At 37.5% G+C, this 15739-nt stretch overlaps 1 protein-coding gene across 5 annotated transcripts in view; it reads left to right on the forward strand.

The window, feature by feature from the left end:
* Nucleotides 1-1455: 1455 nt before the first annotated feature.
* Nucleotides 1456-15739, forward strand: part of LOC127065750 (furin-like protease 1) — a 175464-nt gene continuing 161180 nt past the window's right edge. The window contains exons 1-2 of one of the 5 annotated variants that reach the window (XM_050998543.1): nt 1456-1969; nt 12670-14027. In XM_050998543.1, coding sequence (XP_050854500.1) covers nt 13866-14027 — 162 coding nt within the window. In that variant the 5' untranslated portion in view covers nt 1456-1969; nt 12670-13865. Of the gene's footprint in view, nt 1970-12669; nt 14028-15739 lie in introns of those variants that run through there. The other 4 variants (XM_050998544.1, XM_050998541.1, XM_050998545.1 and 1 more) reach the window with 4 other exon arrangements.

Consider the following 15739-nt stretch of genomic DNA (forward strand, 5'->3'; position numbering starts at 1 on the left):
AACAGGAAAACATGCGACAACGACAACGACAACGACACGACAATGCAACGACAACGACAACGACAATGGCAACGACAACGACGACGACGATGACGACGAGAACGACGAGACTAAAAAGGGGGAAGGGAGAACCAGGAAGTTTCTCTCTTTCTCATTCTGTTTAAGGTTCGCTTAGGTATTTGTAGCGCCGTTACTTCACTCCTCTCTTTCTCTTTTTAACCTACCCTCTCTCACTCCCACTCACACTCACACTCTCTTTGTCTCTCTCTCTCTTTACCCACACTCTGTATAGAGAGAAGAAGGAAACGAAGAAGAAAACGAACGGATGAAAGTGCGAGAGAGAAAGGTTTGGATGCCGCTACTTATTCCTACGTTCCAAGTTCACCAACGTGGCTGGCTACGTCCAAACGAATAAAAGATCCGTGGTAAGAGAAGAGATGCGAAAAGAAAGGAAGAGAAGACGAGTTTGCGCCGGAACCTTCAGGAACGATTCAAGATTTTCCAGAACCCTTGATATCGTAACTCCGAATTACAAAGTTCCGTAATAATATCGATCTTTTTACCATCGTCATTATTTTTCGACAAGTTTCTTTATATTTTTTTCTTCGAGTATTGAACTTCCAAGCTTTTTCCTCCCGTCGAAATACGAGTGCATGTAAATTCAAACGATTTTGCAGGAAATCGATGGAATTTGAGTAATTTTTGCTAATTCGGTATCAACAAACGCTGCTCGACGCTTGTAATATGGCAAAAAAACCAACGACTTCCTACGAGCCATAACGGGAAATCATTTTCCCTCGATTCGAGACGGTGCCTTTTCTGGGTCAAATATCCGGCGGGAGCTCTCGTCTCTTTTCGTCGTTTTATCGAATAAAAAGAGAGAGAGAGAGAGAGAGAGAGAGAGAGAGAGAGAAAATTGAAGAAAAAAAGAAAGAGAAAAAGAAAGAATATATAAAGAAGGGTAAAGTAAAATAGAGAGAAAACGAAATAGGGAAAAGCTTATTGCTAATCTAAAACAAAGTTTTTCTGTAGCGAATTACGAATGGTAAATCCGACTGCAGGGCGATGCAATAACGTTACGACGATACTGAGAGAACATCCTCAACCTTACTCGTTGCTGTCCATACGTCTATCGTTCTCTTTCTCTCTTTCTTTCAAAGAACGAAGGTGCAAAGAGAAAGAAAGAGAGAGAAAGAGAGAGAGCGATAGAGAGAGAGAGAGAGCGGGGGAGAGAAAGAGAGAGAGAGAGAGAGAGAGAAAGGAAGAAAGAAGGAAAGAGAAAAGACACATAGAGTCGAACGGTCGTCGAGAGACTGAGAGCGCGCTGCCGCGGCAATGCTAGCGAGGTGGTGGGGGTAGCTTAGGAGCGGCAACGGTCGTGCAATGGTGGGGATAGGCAAGGAGTGGGGGACAGCGACGAGCGCAGTAAACTCACTCGGCGGGGTGGACCAAACCGTCAGTCATCCGTGCTCCGTCGTAGGGATGAGATCGCGTCGTCCGACGCCGGTGCTGGTTCGTTCGGTATCCGTGCGACGACGACGACGACGGTGACACGGATATTCCATCATATCGTCGACGCATTCACGTTTTTCGCCACGTAGTAAATTCGGTACGAACGCCCGACTACTCTCCGTTATTATTTCGCGTGTGTCACATTCTTCCTCTCCCTCTCCCTTTCTCTATTTCTCTCTTCCTTCCTATCTTTCTATCTTTCCTTCTCTCTCTTCCCTCTCTCTCTCTTCCTCTCTTTTATTCAATCTCTTTCTGCTTGTCTCTTTCCGTCTTCCGTGCCAACCTTCGAAGAAAATCTACCGAAGAAGCGAAGAATATTCGAGTCTTCCACGAAGAACGAAGAGGCCTTCTTCTTTCAGCATCCGGTTGTTCCTTTCGTCTTTCTTCTGCTGCGACCTTGACGAGGACCTTTTTAGATTACTCGGATCTCGATCGATGCGGAAGGTGACATTGAGGTGTGAGTATACTTATTGAATCTAGCGTCACGTGACCATGTTTGTTGTTGCAATCTCTTTCTCTCTTTTTCTCTCTCTCTTTCTCTTCCTTCTTTATCTCTAAGGCCGCCAAGAAATTACGAAACGTATTTTGATTCTTTCGTGTCGCGTCGTACCGACGATGCTTCTTACCTCAAATAGTATTCATCGTCGAAAGGAATGAAATATTTCTAATATTTCTAATATTTAAGATCGTCTCTCTCTCTCTCTCTCTCGAACAAAAGTTCCACTTTTTATCGTCTTTTACGTATAAACCGAAATTCAAGCATCGATCGATTGGCGACCGTTAGGCGATATAATTTCAACGAGTTTGGCGCCATATTTACACGCTCCGAATTCTAACCTCGATATCCTACAATAACGACGATGATATATACCAGCCAGAATTTTTATAATATTAATCGACAAAGTTTCCAACGGAGACTAACGGTACGAAGTCGTTTGCTTCGAAGAAGCAAACTCGTTAAAGGTGAATGGTGAAAACGATAGATGTTAATTTTATGTAACCACGTTATATATCGATACACGTTATGCACATAAGATGTTATAGTATAATAATAACATTATATATATATATATATATATATATATATATATATAATATATATGGTCGTATCGAGGAATGCGGACGTATTATCGAGAAGCAAGGATTCTTTGTTCGAACAAGAGAGACTTGCTTTGCGAAAGCGTCGATAATAAGTCGAAGCTCTTGTCGATCGACACGGACATTGCACTTCTTCGAAAGAGAGGGAGGGAGTAGAGAGAAGAGAGAAGAGAGAAAGAGAGGAAGAGATCGTTCACGTCTTTTCTGAGAACGAGCTTCGACATTGAAATCCTTTAATAAAATTTGGATCGTCCGGAATGTTTTCGTTTATACGTTAGTCTCTTTGTCATTGTTCCTTTTCAGCAAATAGATCAAATAACGCAAGAGAAAGACTATAGAATATTCTCATACATACGTATTCGTATACATTGAAATGCATCAATGATATTTAAATACGTCGCAAATTTCATTCGTCCGTTAATCTTTTTCTCATTATTTATTTTCGACGACGATAACTAGAAAAGATTTTCATATTTGCCTTTATACTTGGATGAAATCCTTCAATGAGATGTTTCTTGTAGTTGTTTTTATTTGGTTTTGTTTACGTTTTTTTTTTCTTTTTTCTTTTTTTATCATTACTTTTCAACGATATAATCAAACAGCAGAGACCAGAGAACGTTTCCGTACGTGACTTTATACCACTGACGGAATATACGAAATTATATTCGAACAATTTCGTATTTGTATCATTATGAAGCGTATCATTATAAAATGTATAATTATAAAAGTTTTGCGTTAATTTATCAGAATGTTATTAATTTCGAGCGAATTTATTGTAATTATTGGTGATATTTTATCTTAAATTTGACTTAAATACACACACACACACACGTGAATCTGTATGTGTGTGTGTATATATATATATATCTATATATACATACGCAGATACACGTCATTTACGATTATTTATTTTCATAATATAAGTATAAAAGCAATCATAATATAATGCATTTCGGATGTAGGTCGTTATATTCGTATAGACGTTACTTTCGATTAATTAACCGGTATTCAGGGACGAATACGGCAACCGGTAGATACGTAGTACTCTATTATCGACTTTCAACGAACGCACGTATATCAATAAATAGAAATAAAAATGAGATTTTTATTAGGGTATGTTTTTGATTGCATTATTTAAAGAAAAAAAATAAAATAAAAAAAAAATAAAAAATAAAAAAATAAGAGAAAAGGCAGCAAAAGTTTCCGGTTCGATCGCCGCGTATTAGCTTTCGCATTGGTTCAGTTCTCGTTTTATATTAAGGTCATGAGAATGCAACGAATCTCTTCCGCCATTGGTCGCGTCGGTTACGCCATTCGCACGTTACTCGTCGATACGTTTCTATCAGTTACATCGAACACGATCGCTTTGTAAAAGAAAAAAAAAAGGTAAAATGCAAGAGGGGCATATAAAAATGTGTTCATATACGTAAAAATCCAATATACAAATACAGATATATAACTATGTATACACATGTATATATATATATATATATATATATATATATATATATATATATATATATATATATAGCGTATTGTTCTTCATCGCAATATTGATACGCGTAAATTGAGATAGGAATAGTGCGAAATTTAATCAACGGCTCGAATTTAACGATAAAAAGAGTAAAAATAGAAAGGAAGACGTCGATTTCGCATTTTCCTTTTTCTCTCTCTCTTTTTTTTCTTTCTTTTTCTTTTTTTCGTATTCGATATTAAACGATGAATGGAAATATCGAGAAGCATACGCCTCGAGGAGCTTTATCCAGAGATCTACGGCTGGTGGGGATGATTCCGCGAGAACGAGAAGACCGGATCTCTGGAGTCTCTTGAAACGCCGATATCCATCTCTCGGTTCACCGCTCGACATATCCGTGACGGTGCGCGCGTGTTTTACCCACGTGCAATGGCTTGAGAGCACGAGAGAGACGTGGCTTGCTTTCTAGCCTATCCGCATTCCTAAGCGATTCTCTACTGATCCTTCTATATATTACTACTTCGTCTTCGCAGCGTTAACGTACGTCTGATCTAATTTTTCGCTAGCACGGATTTGAGAAATAGTGCGTACTCTGAACTGTAAAGCTACTTTTAAAATTGAAACCATAATGTCTTTTTAACGAGAGAATGATCATTGAGATACATATATTTATATATTATATAGATATATATGTATATGTATATATATACATATATTTCGTAATTATAATCTGTAATTAGATATATAAATATTCGTTGAGAATTTTCACGAGTTTTATTTAGCAAGTTATTTTAGTATTTTTTTAACCGTACGATATTTACCAGAATGATGTATCTTTTGTGCAATATTTTTTGTGCGATATTTTTACTGATTTATAGGTATAACGGATTTACGTAAATTTTTTTCCGGGTAACTTATAAATCGCAATCTTCTGAACGGCGAAAAAATTTTAACTGGAAATAATAAGACTATCGAAAGACACGTCGATTGTTTCCCAGTTATTTCACTTCTCGGTTCTTTTGTCTCATTAATTCTTACAACAAAAGAGCATACTTGGGCGAGCCAAGTAGTGGGCGAAATACACAGAAACAGTCACTGTGTGTAAATTGGTAGCACGTTATATTATTGTCCTTCCTTTCTCCAATGGAAATTTTCTTCGAAAGAAAAAATATTCGGTTCGACGAGCGTACAGAACTAACAATAAGCATATTTAAAAAATGAAAAAAATATTTTTGCAATTGTCTACTATGTAACCTTCTATATGCATGTATGTATTATGTATCGAAGAGCGTAAAATAATCTGCAAATATTTTTTACTTTTTATTCTTCGATCGAAAGTCGATAAATAAAAGAAGATTATATCTTGGTAAATATGTCATCCAAAGGACATCATTGATATAACCACGACTTTTCGACTTTTCAAAGAATGCATTTTTTTCACGCAAAAGCATACTTCTCTTTCTGCTCGGCTTCCCCGTGAAGCGACGCGACGTTTGCCTTGTTAGCAGTTCGAAACTTCGTTTCGCAAGTTCGTTAAATGCATTCGCACCCGCGCCCATTTATCAGGTGAATTAATGTCCACAGAATTCGCGGATTATACTTTCGTTCATAAAATATTTCGCAAAATTGTCTTGTAAATGGTCGAATTCTTGATTGTCCTTGACAATCTATTTAAATAAAATTAAATAGAAATATCCAAGATTTTTCTAGGGCGTAAGAAAAAAAAAGGAAGAAGAAAAAAGAAACAACGTGGAACATACTCGTTTGTTTTCAAAACAAGTTGGAATAAACGTGAATTCGTGGTTGATTGTAAAAAAAAAAAAAGGAAAAAGCAAAAAACAAAATTAAGAGAATGTAAGGCGGCCGAACGTAGTTACGAATGGTTGATGCAATAAACACGAGTACGATAAAACTCGTCTTAGTGCGGTGCAATGTGGTACAATGCGGTGCAGTCCGGTGCGGTGCGGTGCAGTGCGGTACGACGTTCGTAACTTCGAGCTCGATATCGACGAGATGTCTACGATATATCTCTCCTTTCGAACAAAGGAACATGCGGTCGTTGTACTCGAGCGTACCGATAATATCTATGTCGTTTTAATTTATCCTTATGTTCGGAGAAAATGAGAAAAATTTCTATAGGTTCTGCTCTGCGAAATTTTAATTTTGTCTGATAACGACACGAAATTAAAATACGGAAGTTAAGTTAGTACGAAAAAAAAAAAAAATGATCCTTAACGTTGTTTAATTTATTTCGAGGAAGAACTGAAAAGTAAACGAATCGTAGGAAACAAGTTCGATAAGGGAAAGTTGATCGAAGTAAACGTTACGAAATAAAATATATCTTTTATTTTTCTTTACGTTTTGCGTTGAAAAAAGAAAATGTAATCGTACGATTCGTATTCTTTTAGATCGTGTTAACTTAGATCGTGCTATATGTATGTATGTTGGATAAACATTGATCTAGACGAATTTAGGTCGATTCTTGCTTCTTTTCACTGAGGAATATCGATCATACATATTTTATCGCGCTGAAAGATATCTGCTATCGGAATAGTTTATCTACTATAGTAGGATACGATATAGTAGGATACTCGCGGGATTAAGGATGTTCCTCTTAGTTCTGAATTATGGTCTCCTGCGACTATCGGAGAGCAATAGAAGGAATTTCCGAAGCAGTTACGAACGTGCAAACATTTCAAGTTACTACTTGCTAATACTCGAAGAAATTACTTCGTCCTAGAGGCAAATATTTCTCTTTCTCTATTTCTCTAACTCTCTATTTCTCTGTTTCTCTTCTTCGTCTATATCGCGTTCTAATTAATTTTATTTGTTACGATAAAGTCGAATCAGGATTTGCTTAATTGATAGCTTTCAGGTCGACGTTCTCGTATATTTCCTTTCGTAGTATCATACAAATCCTTTCGAAAATACAAATAGTTTATTTCTAATCGTTCGGTCTTGTCAACAAAAATAAAAATAAAAAAAAAAGAAAATAAAAGAAAGAGAAAGATTTTCTGATTTTTCTCTTTCCTTATCGTTTGACTATTCTTACATACTTCGATTAACAAAACACAGCGAAAAAAATCCAAGGACGTTAGAATTCTTTTACGTGTATTTTTACAAAGTAAAAATTGGAACGAATCCAAACATCTATGCTATTCTTTCGTTTATCGAGCGATGTCCTTGGACATAGAAATGGACCAATATATCCAATACGCACGTACCGAGTATACAAACTTATATACTCGCTTCATCGTTCTAAGTTTCGTCGATAATATAATACTAAGTTGTTAACAGTTAACAATTCTTGGCTTGGTTCGTTGGAATACACGGAATGTATTTAAAGTCCTATCTTAACGAACAAGCCAAACAACGACGAGGCCGGTTTCTGCCGTAGCGTGTACATTTCCCTCTCTCTCCCCCATTCTCTCTCTCTCTCTTTCTCTCTATCTCTCTCTTTCTATCTCAACCTCCCTCTCTTTCTTTCTTCTTTTCTCGTGCAGCACGAGAACGCGTCCGTTACGTTAGAACGTCGTCCGTGACCCCAGCCGCTTCCTGTTACGAGAGAAGTCTTTACCCGCTCGTCTTCTCTCCATCTCTTCCAACCTGTGTATTTCTTTTCTCTACCTCTCTCTCTCTCTCTCTTTTTTTCTCTCTCTTTCTTTCTCTCTTTCTATCTTTCTTTTCTCGTCTTTTCCATCTTGAAGATTTAAAAACCGTATCCGCGGCGATAAGGACGGAGATCATTTCCCTCTTTTTCTTGGTGGTTTATGGAACGACCTAGAAGAGAAAGAGAGAGAGAGAGAGAGAGAGAGAGAGTGGGTGGGTGCATCTATCTTTCCTTTAAATCGACACTTTTTTATGTTTTTTTTCCCCCTTTCTTCTTTCATTTTTTTCTTCTCCTTTTCCCTTTTATGACGACGTAGTACATTATAAAGAAGACGACGATGATAGGAGATAAAATTCATGGTTTGAAGATCTTTCGAAAACTATGTTCGATGATCTTCTCTTCAAAGCTTCCCTTTTTAATCTCTTTTCGGATCACGGTCAAAGGAGCTTACCGGCACTTAGTAAATGGACGAATAAAATGATTCTTGCGAATAGTAAACGATTTGTTTTTAACGAATGTCGTACGTGACCAATAATATATATCTGTTTTCGTTTCGCGTCATCATGGAAAAATTCACTCAGAGATTTAAGCTCCTACCAGCCGTCTCGGTCACGTATGTGTTCTCTATATAAACTAAATCCTCCGGGACGGAACAGTGACTCGACCTATGGGTATGGGTACGGTAAAAATCCTATTAATCTTCTAAATTATTATTCTATCGTTCTGGCGTTGATAGCTGGTATTATATCTATCGGATTCTTTTCTTTTCGAGGTGCGAATTACGCTCCAATGAGTTCGATCGTCGTTCCGCATTTGACTCCGAGTATCGTTTTCTCAGGACTCTTTTCTGTTAGAAATTACAGGTCAGTTTAAATCGTGGAATTAATTCTTATTATAGAAAAGGATAGGGAAGGAAAGGAAAGTAAAGGAAAGAAAAGGAAAGGAAAAAGAAAAATGTCTGCGATATCTCCATTTGTTTAAAATCTCTTTATAAACGATCGAACATATGTTAAAGTAATCAACGAAAATATCTCTATCATAATATTTAAATTTAACCAGTTTACACTAAGTATCTCAGAGTTTGATTTGGTTCCTTTCAATCGTGACGATTTTTATAAATCCTTCATTTTTTATCGGAACGTTTAATAAACGTTGGAAAAATTAATGAGATTTCATCTTCGATGATATTTATTTATCCATATATATATATATATATATATATATATATATGTGTGTGTGTGTGTGTGTGTGTGTGTGTGTGTATATATATGTAGGTAGGTAGATAGATAGATTCATTATCGTTTTTCTTCGTCAGGCTTCTATCAGTTTACAAATCATGCGGTAAAGTGATAGGTTTGCTTTCGAAATAGCCGCAATCGCTGCTTTCCGGCCGAATCTTTCGATCGATGAGGGTTAATCCCTTGGATGTAACCTCAGCTTCTCGGTGATACGAAGGCATCGTTTGCACAACCACCTGTTCTCGCGTAATCTATTATCGGCATTAATTTCAATTCTTTTTGTTCCGGAGACAACACTAATCAATTTTTGACTCTCAAATCCGTACTACCGTCATTTTCCTTTTTTTCCATTCGTTTTAATTCCGCTAATAAATTCGTTCAAAATACGCTAATCTTTTTCTTCCAGTTTTTTACGTAATAAATACGTAACACACGAACGAATTTCAATAATAACGTTTTGCGATATTTATCAACGTGTAACGATATTTTATTAATCGATTTTAAAAGCACGCTAATTATCGAAGATCTTGAATGGAAATTAATTTGTAAAATAGTACGATAACGAGATCATCAATTTTCTTTTACAGTTCTTCTTTCTCATTCATTTTCTCGAGAATGATAATCTCCTGCGTTAACTCATAGATATATCACGATTACCTCTAATCACTTTGTATAAGTATATATAAGTATACGTATAGAGACGCGTATAAACTCGGACATAAGATCTAACGTAAGAACCGTACGAATGGAAAGAGACACACGAAGAGCATTAGCCAGGGATTATTACCTTGTGAGATGATTATGGCCTCGTTCGTTTTCATTTGTTCGCACGTCGAAAGCTTATATTCTTTACGTCGAGGTGTCGGCAAATGAAACATTGAGAGCGAGAGAAAGCAAGAGAAAGAGGAATAGAAAAATCGAAAGGTTCAAAAGAGAAGTATATAGGGTTAGAGTTAAAGTTAGAGAAAGAGATAGGAGACGACATACAGGGAGATTGAAAAAAAAAAGAAAAGGAAGGTATAGGATACGCAGGATGACCCTTTTGTCCCGAAATTAAAAAGGGACCTGGGATTGCTGTGGACGCAGAGCCTGCAGTCGGTCATCCTCGCTTTTTCGGCTTTGGAAAAGGCTACTGAGAGGGAAACCCGCTTGCGAGAGAAAGAGGATAAGTACGGGCTCGAATTTAATTCACTTCGAACGAGCGAGCGAGCGAGCGAACGAGCGACAGACAGCTAGCTCTCTTCTAGCTTTCTCTTTCTCTCTCTCTCTCTCTCTGTCTCTTTCTTTCTCCCTTTCTGTCTTTCTGTCTTTTCTCTTCTTTTCTCTTCATTGCAACTCGAAAGTAGAACTGGAAGGGAGAAGGTCAGGCCGCGAATGCAATTTTCTCCCAGGCACGAAGTAGGATGTCCTCTCTCTCTTTTTCTTTCTTTCTCTCTCTCTCTCTCTTTCTCTCTCTCTCTCTATATATATATATAGATATATCTATCTTTCTTTCTAAAGTTATCGAACGATCGGCTCGCTCCTACGACGTGAGTCCTTTTTTCCGGAAGCTGACTCGAACGAAGATCCGTTCAAACGTAGATACCGATAATGCGAATCGCCGTCCCTGTCTTCTTTTCTTTGTCTTTCTCCTTTTTTCCTCTTCTTTTCCATCGAAAGAGTTGCTTTCGGCGAGCGTGAAAATTACGTTAAGCTCCAACGATTCTACCAAATAAGAATCCGTGCTCTCGTTTTTCTCTTTTTGCTTTCATTTTCTTTCGCTTTTTCTTTTTCGTTTCTTGCATATTTTTTTTTATTCTCTCTCTTTCTCTCTCTCTCTCTCTCTCTTTCGTTTTTTTTCTTTTTCTCACTCTTTCTATGTAGCGTTCTCCTTTATCGAGTATATAGTCATCAGCGTCCGCGAGAAGGTAATTGTATTAATTGAAAATTTCTTTGCAATTGTCGGTAACAAGTAGGTGAAAATGCTCGGGACAAAAGCTCGAGGCAGACCAACTCACTTTTTCCAATAGCTGTGAATTTCCGTGGATCGAAGCAGAGCGTGTAATTAACGAGTAACAACAAACGATTATGTGGATCTATCGATACGTTCAAATTTCTTACTCTCGGTAATGCTCGTTTTTTTTCCTTTTCTTTCTTTTTATTTTGTTATTTTTTTTTTATTTAATAATATTTAAGCTTTCTACGTTTCGTAGCTTATATCGGAAAAGTACTTCCATGCGTTTCCGACCTAATTCCATCTCTTTTTCCTCGGCACTCGTTAGACTTAATCCATTGTACGGAACAGGATTTACATCTTTAGCGAGAGAACATGGGAATTTGGAGTGGGTATTGACTTACCGAAGTAGTACGTCCTAGTCTCTCTCGAATGCTATATACGTACCTTCGTTGACACAACTTCGTAATTAAAGTAATCGAGAGAGGTTATTTCTGTGGAGCGAATACAAATGATCTCTCATAACGGAGAATAACGTGCTCATAGAATGTAATATCTGCCAAGTAATTATTACATTATTCGTTTAACGAGTATAGCCCTTTGATGCGAACGGAAACATGCGTGTACATACATCATCTTGGACAATATTGTATTTCTGTGAACTTTGCCATCATCCCAATTTTAACTTTCCTCGTGTATTTTGTTTATCTTCGTCGATCTATTTAATTTCTACGATTTTCATTAATTTTCTTTAGAACGATTACGATTGGGATCTATCGTACAAGATATTAAAAAGGTTTCAAGCGATACATCTATACGTTTTACATTTTTTACTCTAGTAAGAGATAATTATTTTTCTATTCGTTCTTATCGTAATATCAAAGCAATGACATCTCGAGTAGAAATGCGAATTTCGAGTTATTGACTTACTTACTACTTACCAAAGTAGTACGGTTGACCAAATACTCACACACACCTCCGTAGATACTAATAGAACTTTAGAATTCGGACGATAAGACAGTAAGGTTGTTTCTATCTATAAGATGATTAAATGATGTCTTTCGAATTTCGACTCGGATTGTTATCGCGTTCATCTCGTATAGAAGCGTCGTTAGATATTTTATATATATATATATAAATATATCAGTACTAATTGAAATATTCACAATTTTGATAAGCTTTTTCAAATCCATATTTTGAATTTTATAGAATTTTGGAATTGTTTCGAGAAAAGATTGTGAAGCGAAAATGATGTAATATTGTACAATTATTAACATTAACGAAATCAACGTAAAACGATTGTGCTGTAATCGGCTTATCGGTTCTTTCCGCAATTAACTTGCCGCGATATCGTAGCGTATTTATCGAAAAACACACCGGGTGTTTCTAAAATGCGCATTTAAATTTTATTAGCTAACTCTATTAAGGCTGGTATCAAAACAGAATATCGTACGAACGTTGCTCCGCAAATGCGCAAAGTACGTTCTAATCTTTATTTAAAATTACATTATGATCGATAGATCGTCGGAGAGAATAATCTCTTTCTTTTTCTTCTTCTTTTTTTTTTTGGTTGCATCAATAAAAATTTTGTTTTTTTTTTCCTTTTTCTTTTTTTTTCTTTTCTTTTGAATTCATAACCCATTAAGACCTTTGAAAAGACCATTAATCGTTAATTGAACGAGTCACCGCGATGTACAACAAAGTGCCGACGCGAGATAAAAGATAATCGCAGGGATTTTTGTTCGACGTAGAAAGAGAAAAAGGGAGCATTACGATTATTTCCGTCTATTCTTCTTTATTGCAGATCGGCGTTGGTAGGTCGACAAAGTGATCGCCCAGTGGAACGAAGAGGAAAAAAAAAGAGAAGAAGGGTATAACCGCGGACAAAGTACCAAATAGAAGAAAAAGGAAAAAAAAACGAGAGGGAAAGGAATCTCTCATAATCATGACTGGCTTCGGAAAGGACAGATCCGTAACGTGATCGTAGGTCGATCTATCGATCAAAGAAAGACAATCGAGGTCGGCGTGACGTTCGCTATGAGGTCGGAAGTGGTACGATAACGATTCGAGGAGATAAATCGATCTTCTCTCGCGAAAGATACGCGCAAATATACAAACACAGAGAAATAGACGACACATACGTACATATATACATATATATATATATATATATATATATATATATATACACACTCACGCGTCTTACACTTGGAAAGTTGAAAGAAAAAGAAAAAAAGAAGAAGAAGGAGAAGAAGAAGAGGGCGACTAGATATCAACGTTCTCTCGCGTTATCCGAGCAAACGAGCGATTGAATACGTGCGAGCGAGCGTGCGTGCGTGCGTGCGCGCGCGCGCGTGTGTATAGTCGCGCCGTTTCGCGCGCAAAGTTAACGGCGACCGAAGTCAAAGGCGGCCGACACTGTGGAGGGTACTTAACGAGCGAGGCGAGCCGCTGACGGCTCAGTCGTCGTCGGCGGACGGTTCGCGTAGGAGCAGGTGTCTCTTTTTTTTCCCTTAATTCTTCATCATCTTATTCCTCCTCTTCTACTTCTCACCTCGTTTGTTGCTCTCGCAGCTTCCTAATCTCCGTCGGTTCTTCCCGCACTCGAGCGGGATTTTCCCTCTTGCCAATCTTCTTTCTCCTCGTTACTCATCTACCTTCCCTTCTTCCTTCCTATCCTCATTGACATTCCATATGCATCGCGATCGACACTGAGAAGACGAAACGACGTTGTTTTTCGACGTGATTTTTTCGTTGTGGCGACGGTGCTCGGCCTTCGCGTTGTCGGTGGCAGTGGTGGGTGGTGGTGGTGTTGGTGGAGGAGGATAGCGGTGGATAATAGTGATAAGGTGAAGTTGAAGTCATTGGCGTTGTCGTCGTCGTCGTCGTCGTCGTCGTCGTCGGTTACCGCGCTGGTCGTGGAGCTGATCTTGCTGCCGTTGCCGTTGCAGAAGTGTTTTGTGGTGCTAGTGTTATCGGTAGTGACGGCGACGAGCTATCATGTGTACTCGAAGGATTTTCGGACTGGCGTGTTTGGCTCTCCTGATGACTCTTCGAGACAGAGTCGGAGCTTACACCAATCAATGGGCTGCTCACATCGAAGGAGGACCGGAAGTAGCTAAGAAAGTTGCCGAGGATCATGGCTTTCGATATCTCGCTGAGGTGAGTTCAATTCGTTTCATTTCATTGCTTCCCTTTCTTTTTTTCTTTTAATCTTCGTCTTGTTCATTACTTTACGTATACGTTCGCGTTTTGAAACGTTACAGGATTTTGTATCTCCTATTTGCTTTCCATTTTTCGTGTAGATAATTATGGAAACTCGTCGAAGTCGTTCATGTGTCTCGTAATTTCTTATTTCTGTTCGTCCGTGACATCTAATGACAGTAGTTAACATCGTCGATGTTAAGAGTGCGTTGAAAATTGCATTTCTTCGAGCGTAAAGTAGGTACCGAGTTACGACCATTCTGATATCGGCGAGAAACGATGATCGGCGAAGCTTTTACGTTATCACAGTCGTGTTTTGAAATTGAAATTGAAATTGAAATTGAAATTGAAATTTCATTGCTTTGCTTTTCTCGATTAATCACAGTGCGATAAAAAAATTATTAAGAGTCACGAGAAAGGTGTTAAGAAATTAATATAGTAGTTGGGAGATTAGATTATTATTATCGATGTGGAAGTATTTAAAGGTGATTCTCGTTGATAGCTCGTGTACTCGGCTCTGCGTTTAATTAATTCCCATCGTAAAGGTCACCTTTTTCCAAGTCAATCGTTATCCTTGAATGGGAATCTGTTATTACGATCAATCGAGTTTCCGAGATGGATACGACGTTCGACGTTTATCTCTCAACGATCCTACAGAATTTTCTTCTTTATCCTTTAAATTTTTAAATATAGCTTATTCGTATCGAAAATTATTCGTGCCTCGTGCTACGATCTTCGATAATCTCGCAAAGTACGATAATATCAGAAACTTCTTATCTTTATTTTCTCTCTCTCTCTCTCTCTCTCTCTTTTTTTTTCGTTAGTTGAATCAACCTATGTATCTCGGAAAAGCATTATCGATTTACGATCTCGAACTTGCCGATACAAAGGCGACACAGCTCTTTCGCAAATCGAATCTCTCTCTGTATGCGGAACGGATCCTTCAAAGTTCGATTTCAGCGAGAAATATCACGCTCGGTAATCGTGCGGTTTTCGATCAAAGAGTGAGTACGATAGAGAAAAAGAGAGAGAGAGAGAGAACGAGAAAGAGAAATATTCCAGTTTGCGAATCAAAGTTCCTTCGCCTTTTACCTCGTGACATGCAATATCGTTACGAGTTTCTTCTAGTTCCATCTTCGAAACTTCGAAAAAAAAAGAAAATGGTGAATTTTCCTTTTTCTTTTAATATAATCGATTATTTTTACAAAATCAATTGGATTCGTCGTTTATCGCGAGAGGTAATATTTTATTACGTTCTATTATCTTAGATTTTTCTTTTTGATAACACGTGCGATTGTTGAAAAAAAAAAAAAAAAAGCAAATCCTATCGAAGATAAAAGTAAAACTTCGAAGTCTTCCAAAGTTTAGCTTTGTATGTTATTATCGAAACAATGTAAAACGTTTTTCTCGTTTATCTCGTCTTGCATTTATATTCATAAATGCGAACTTGCGGATAATCACTTTAGGTGATCTTCGAGATAAGAGGATTAATGTACAAGGAAAATGTTTCTCTGTCCTGTTCATGTTTCCGCGAAGCGACGTAACATTTATCTACTTATCTTTTTTTTTTCTTTTTGTTTTCTTCTTCTTTTTTTTCTTCTTTAAATCTAAGCGATAATCTTAATCGTCGTTCCAATTTCGTCGTAACAATAACTAAGTTTTGTCATACG

The sequence above is a fragment of the Vespula vulgaris genome, chromosome 8 (assembly GCF_905475345.1).
Source record: "Vespula vulgaris chromosome 8, iyVesVulg1.1, whole genome shotgun sequence".
In the NCBI taxonomy this organism is placed as follows: domain Eukaryota; kingdom Metazoa; phylum Arthropoda; class Insecta; order Hymenoptera; family Vespidae; genus Vespula; species Vespula vulgaris.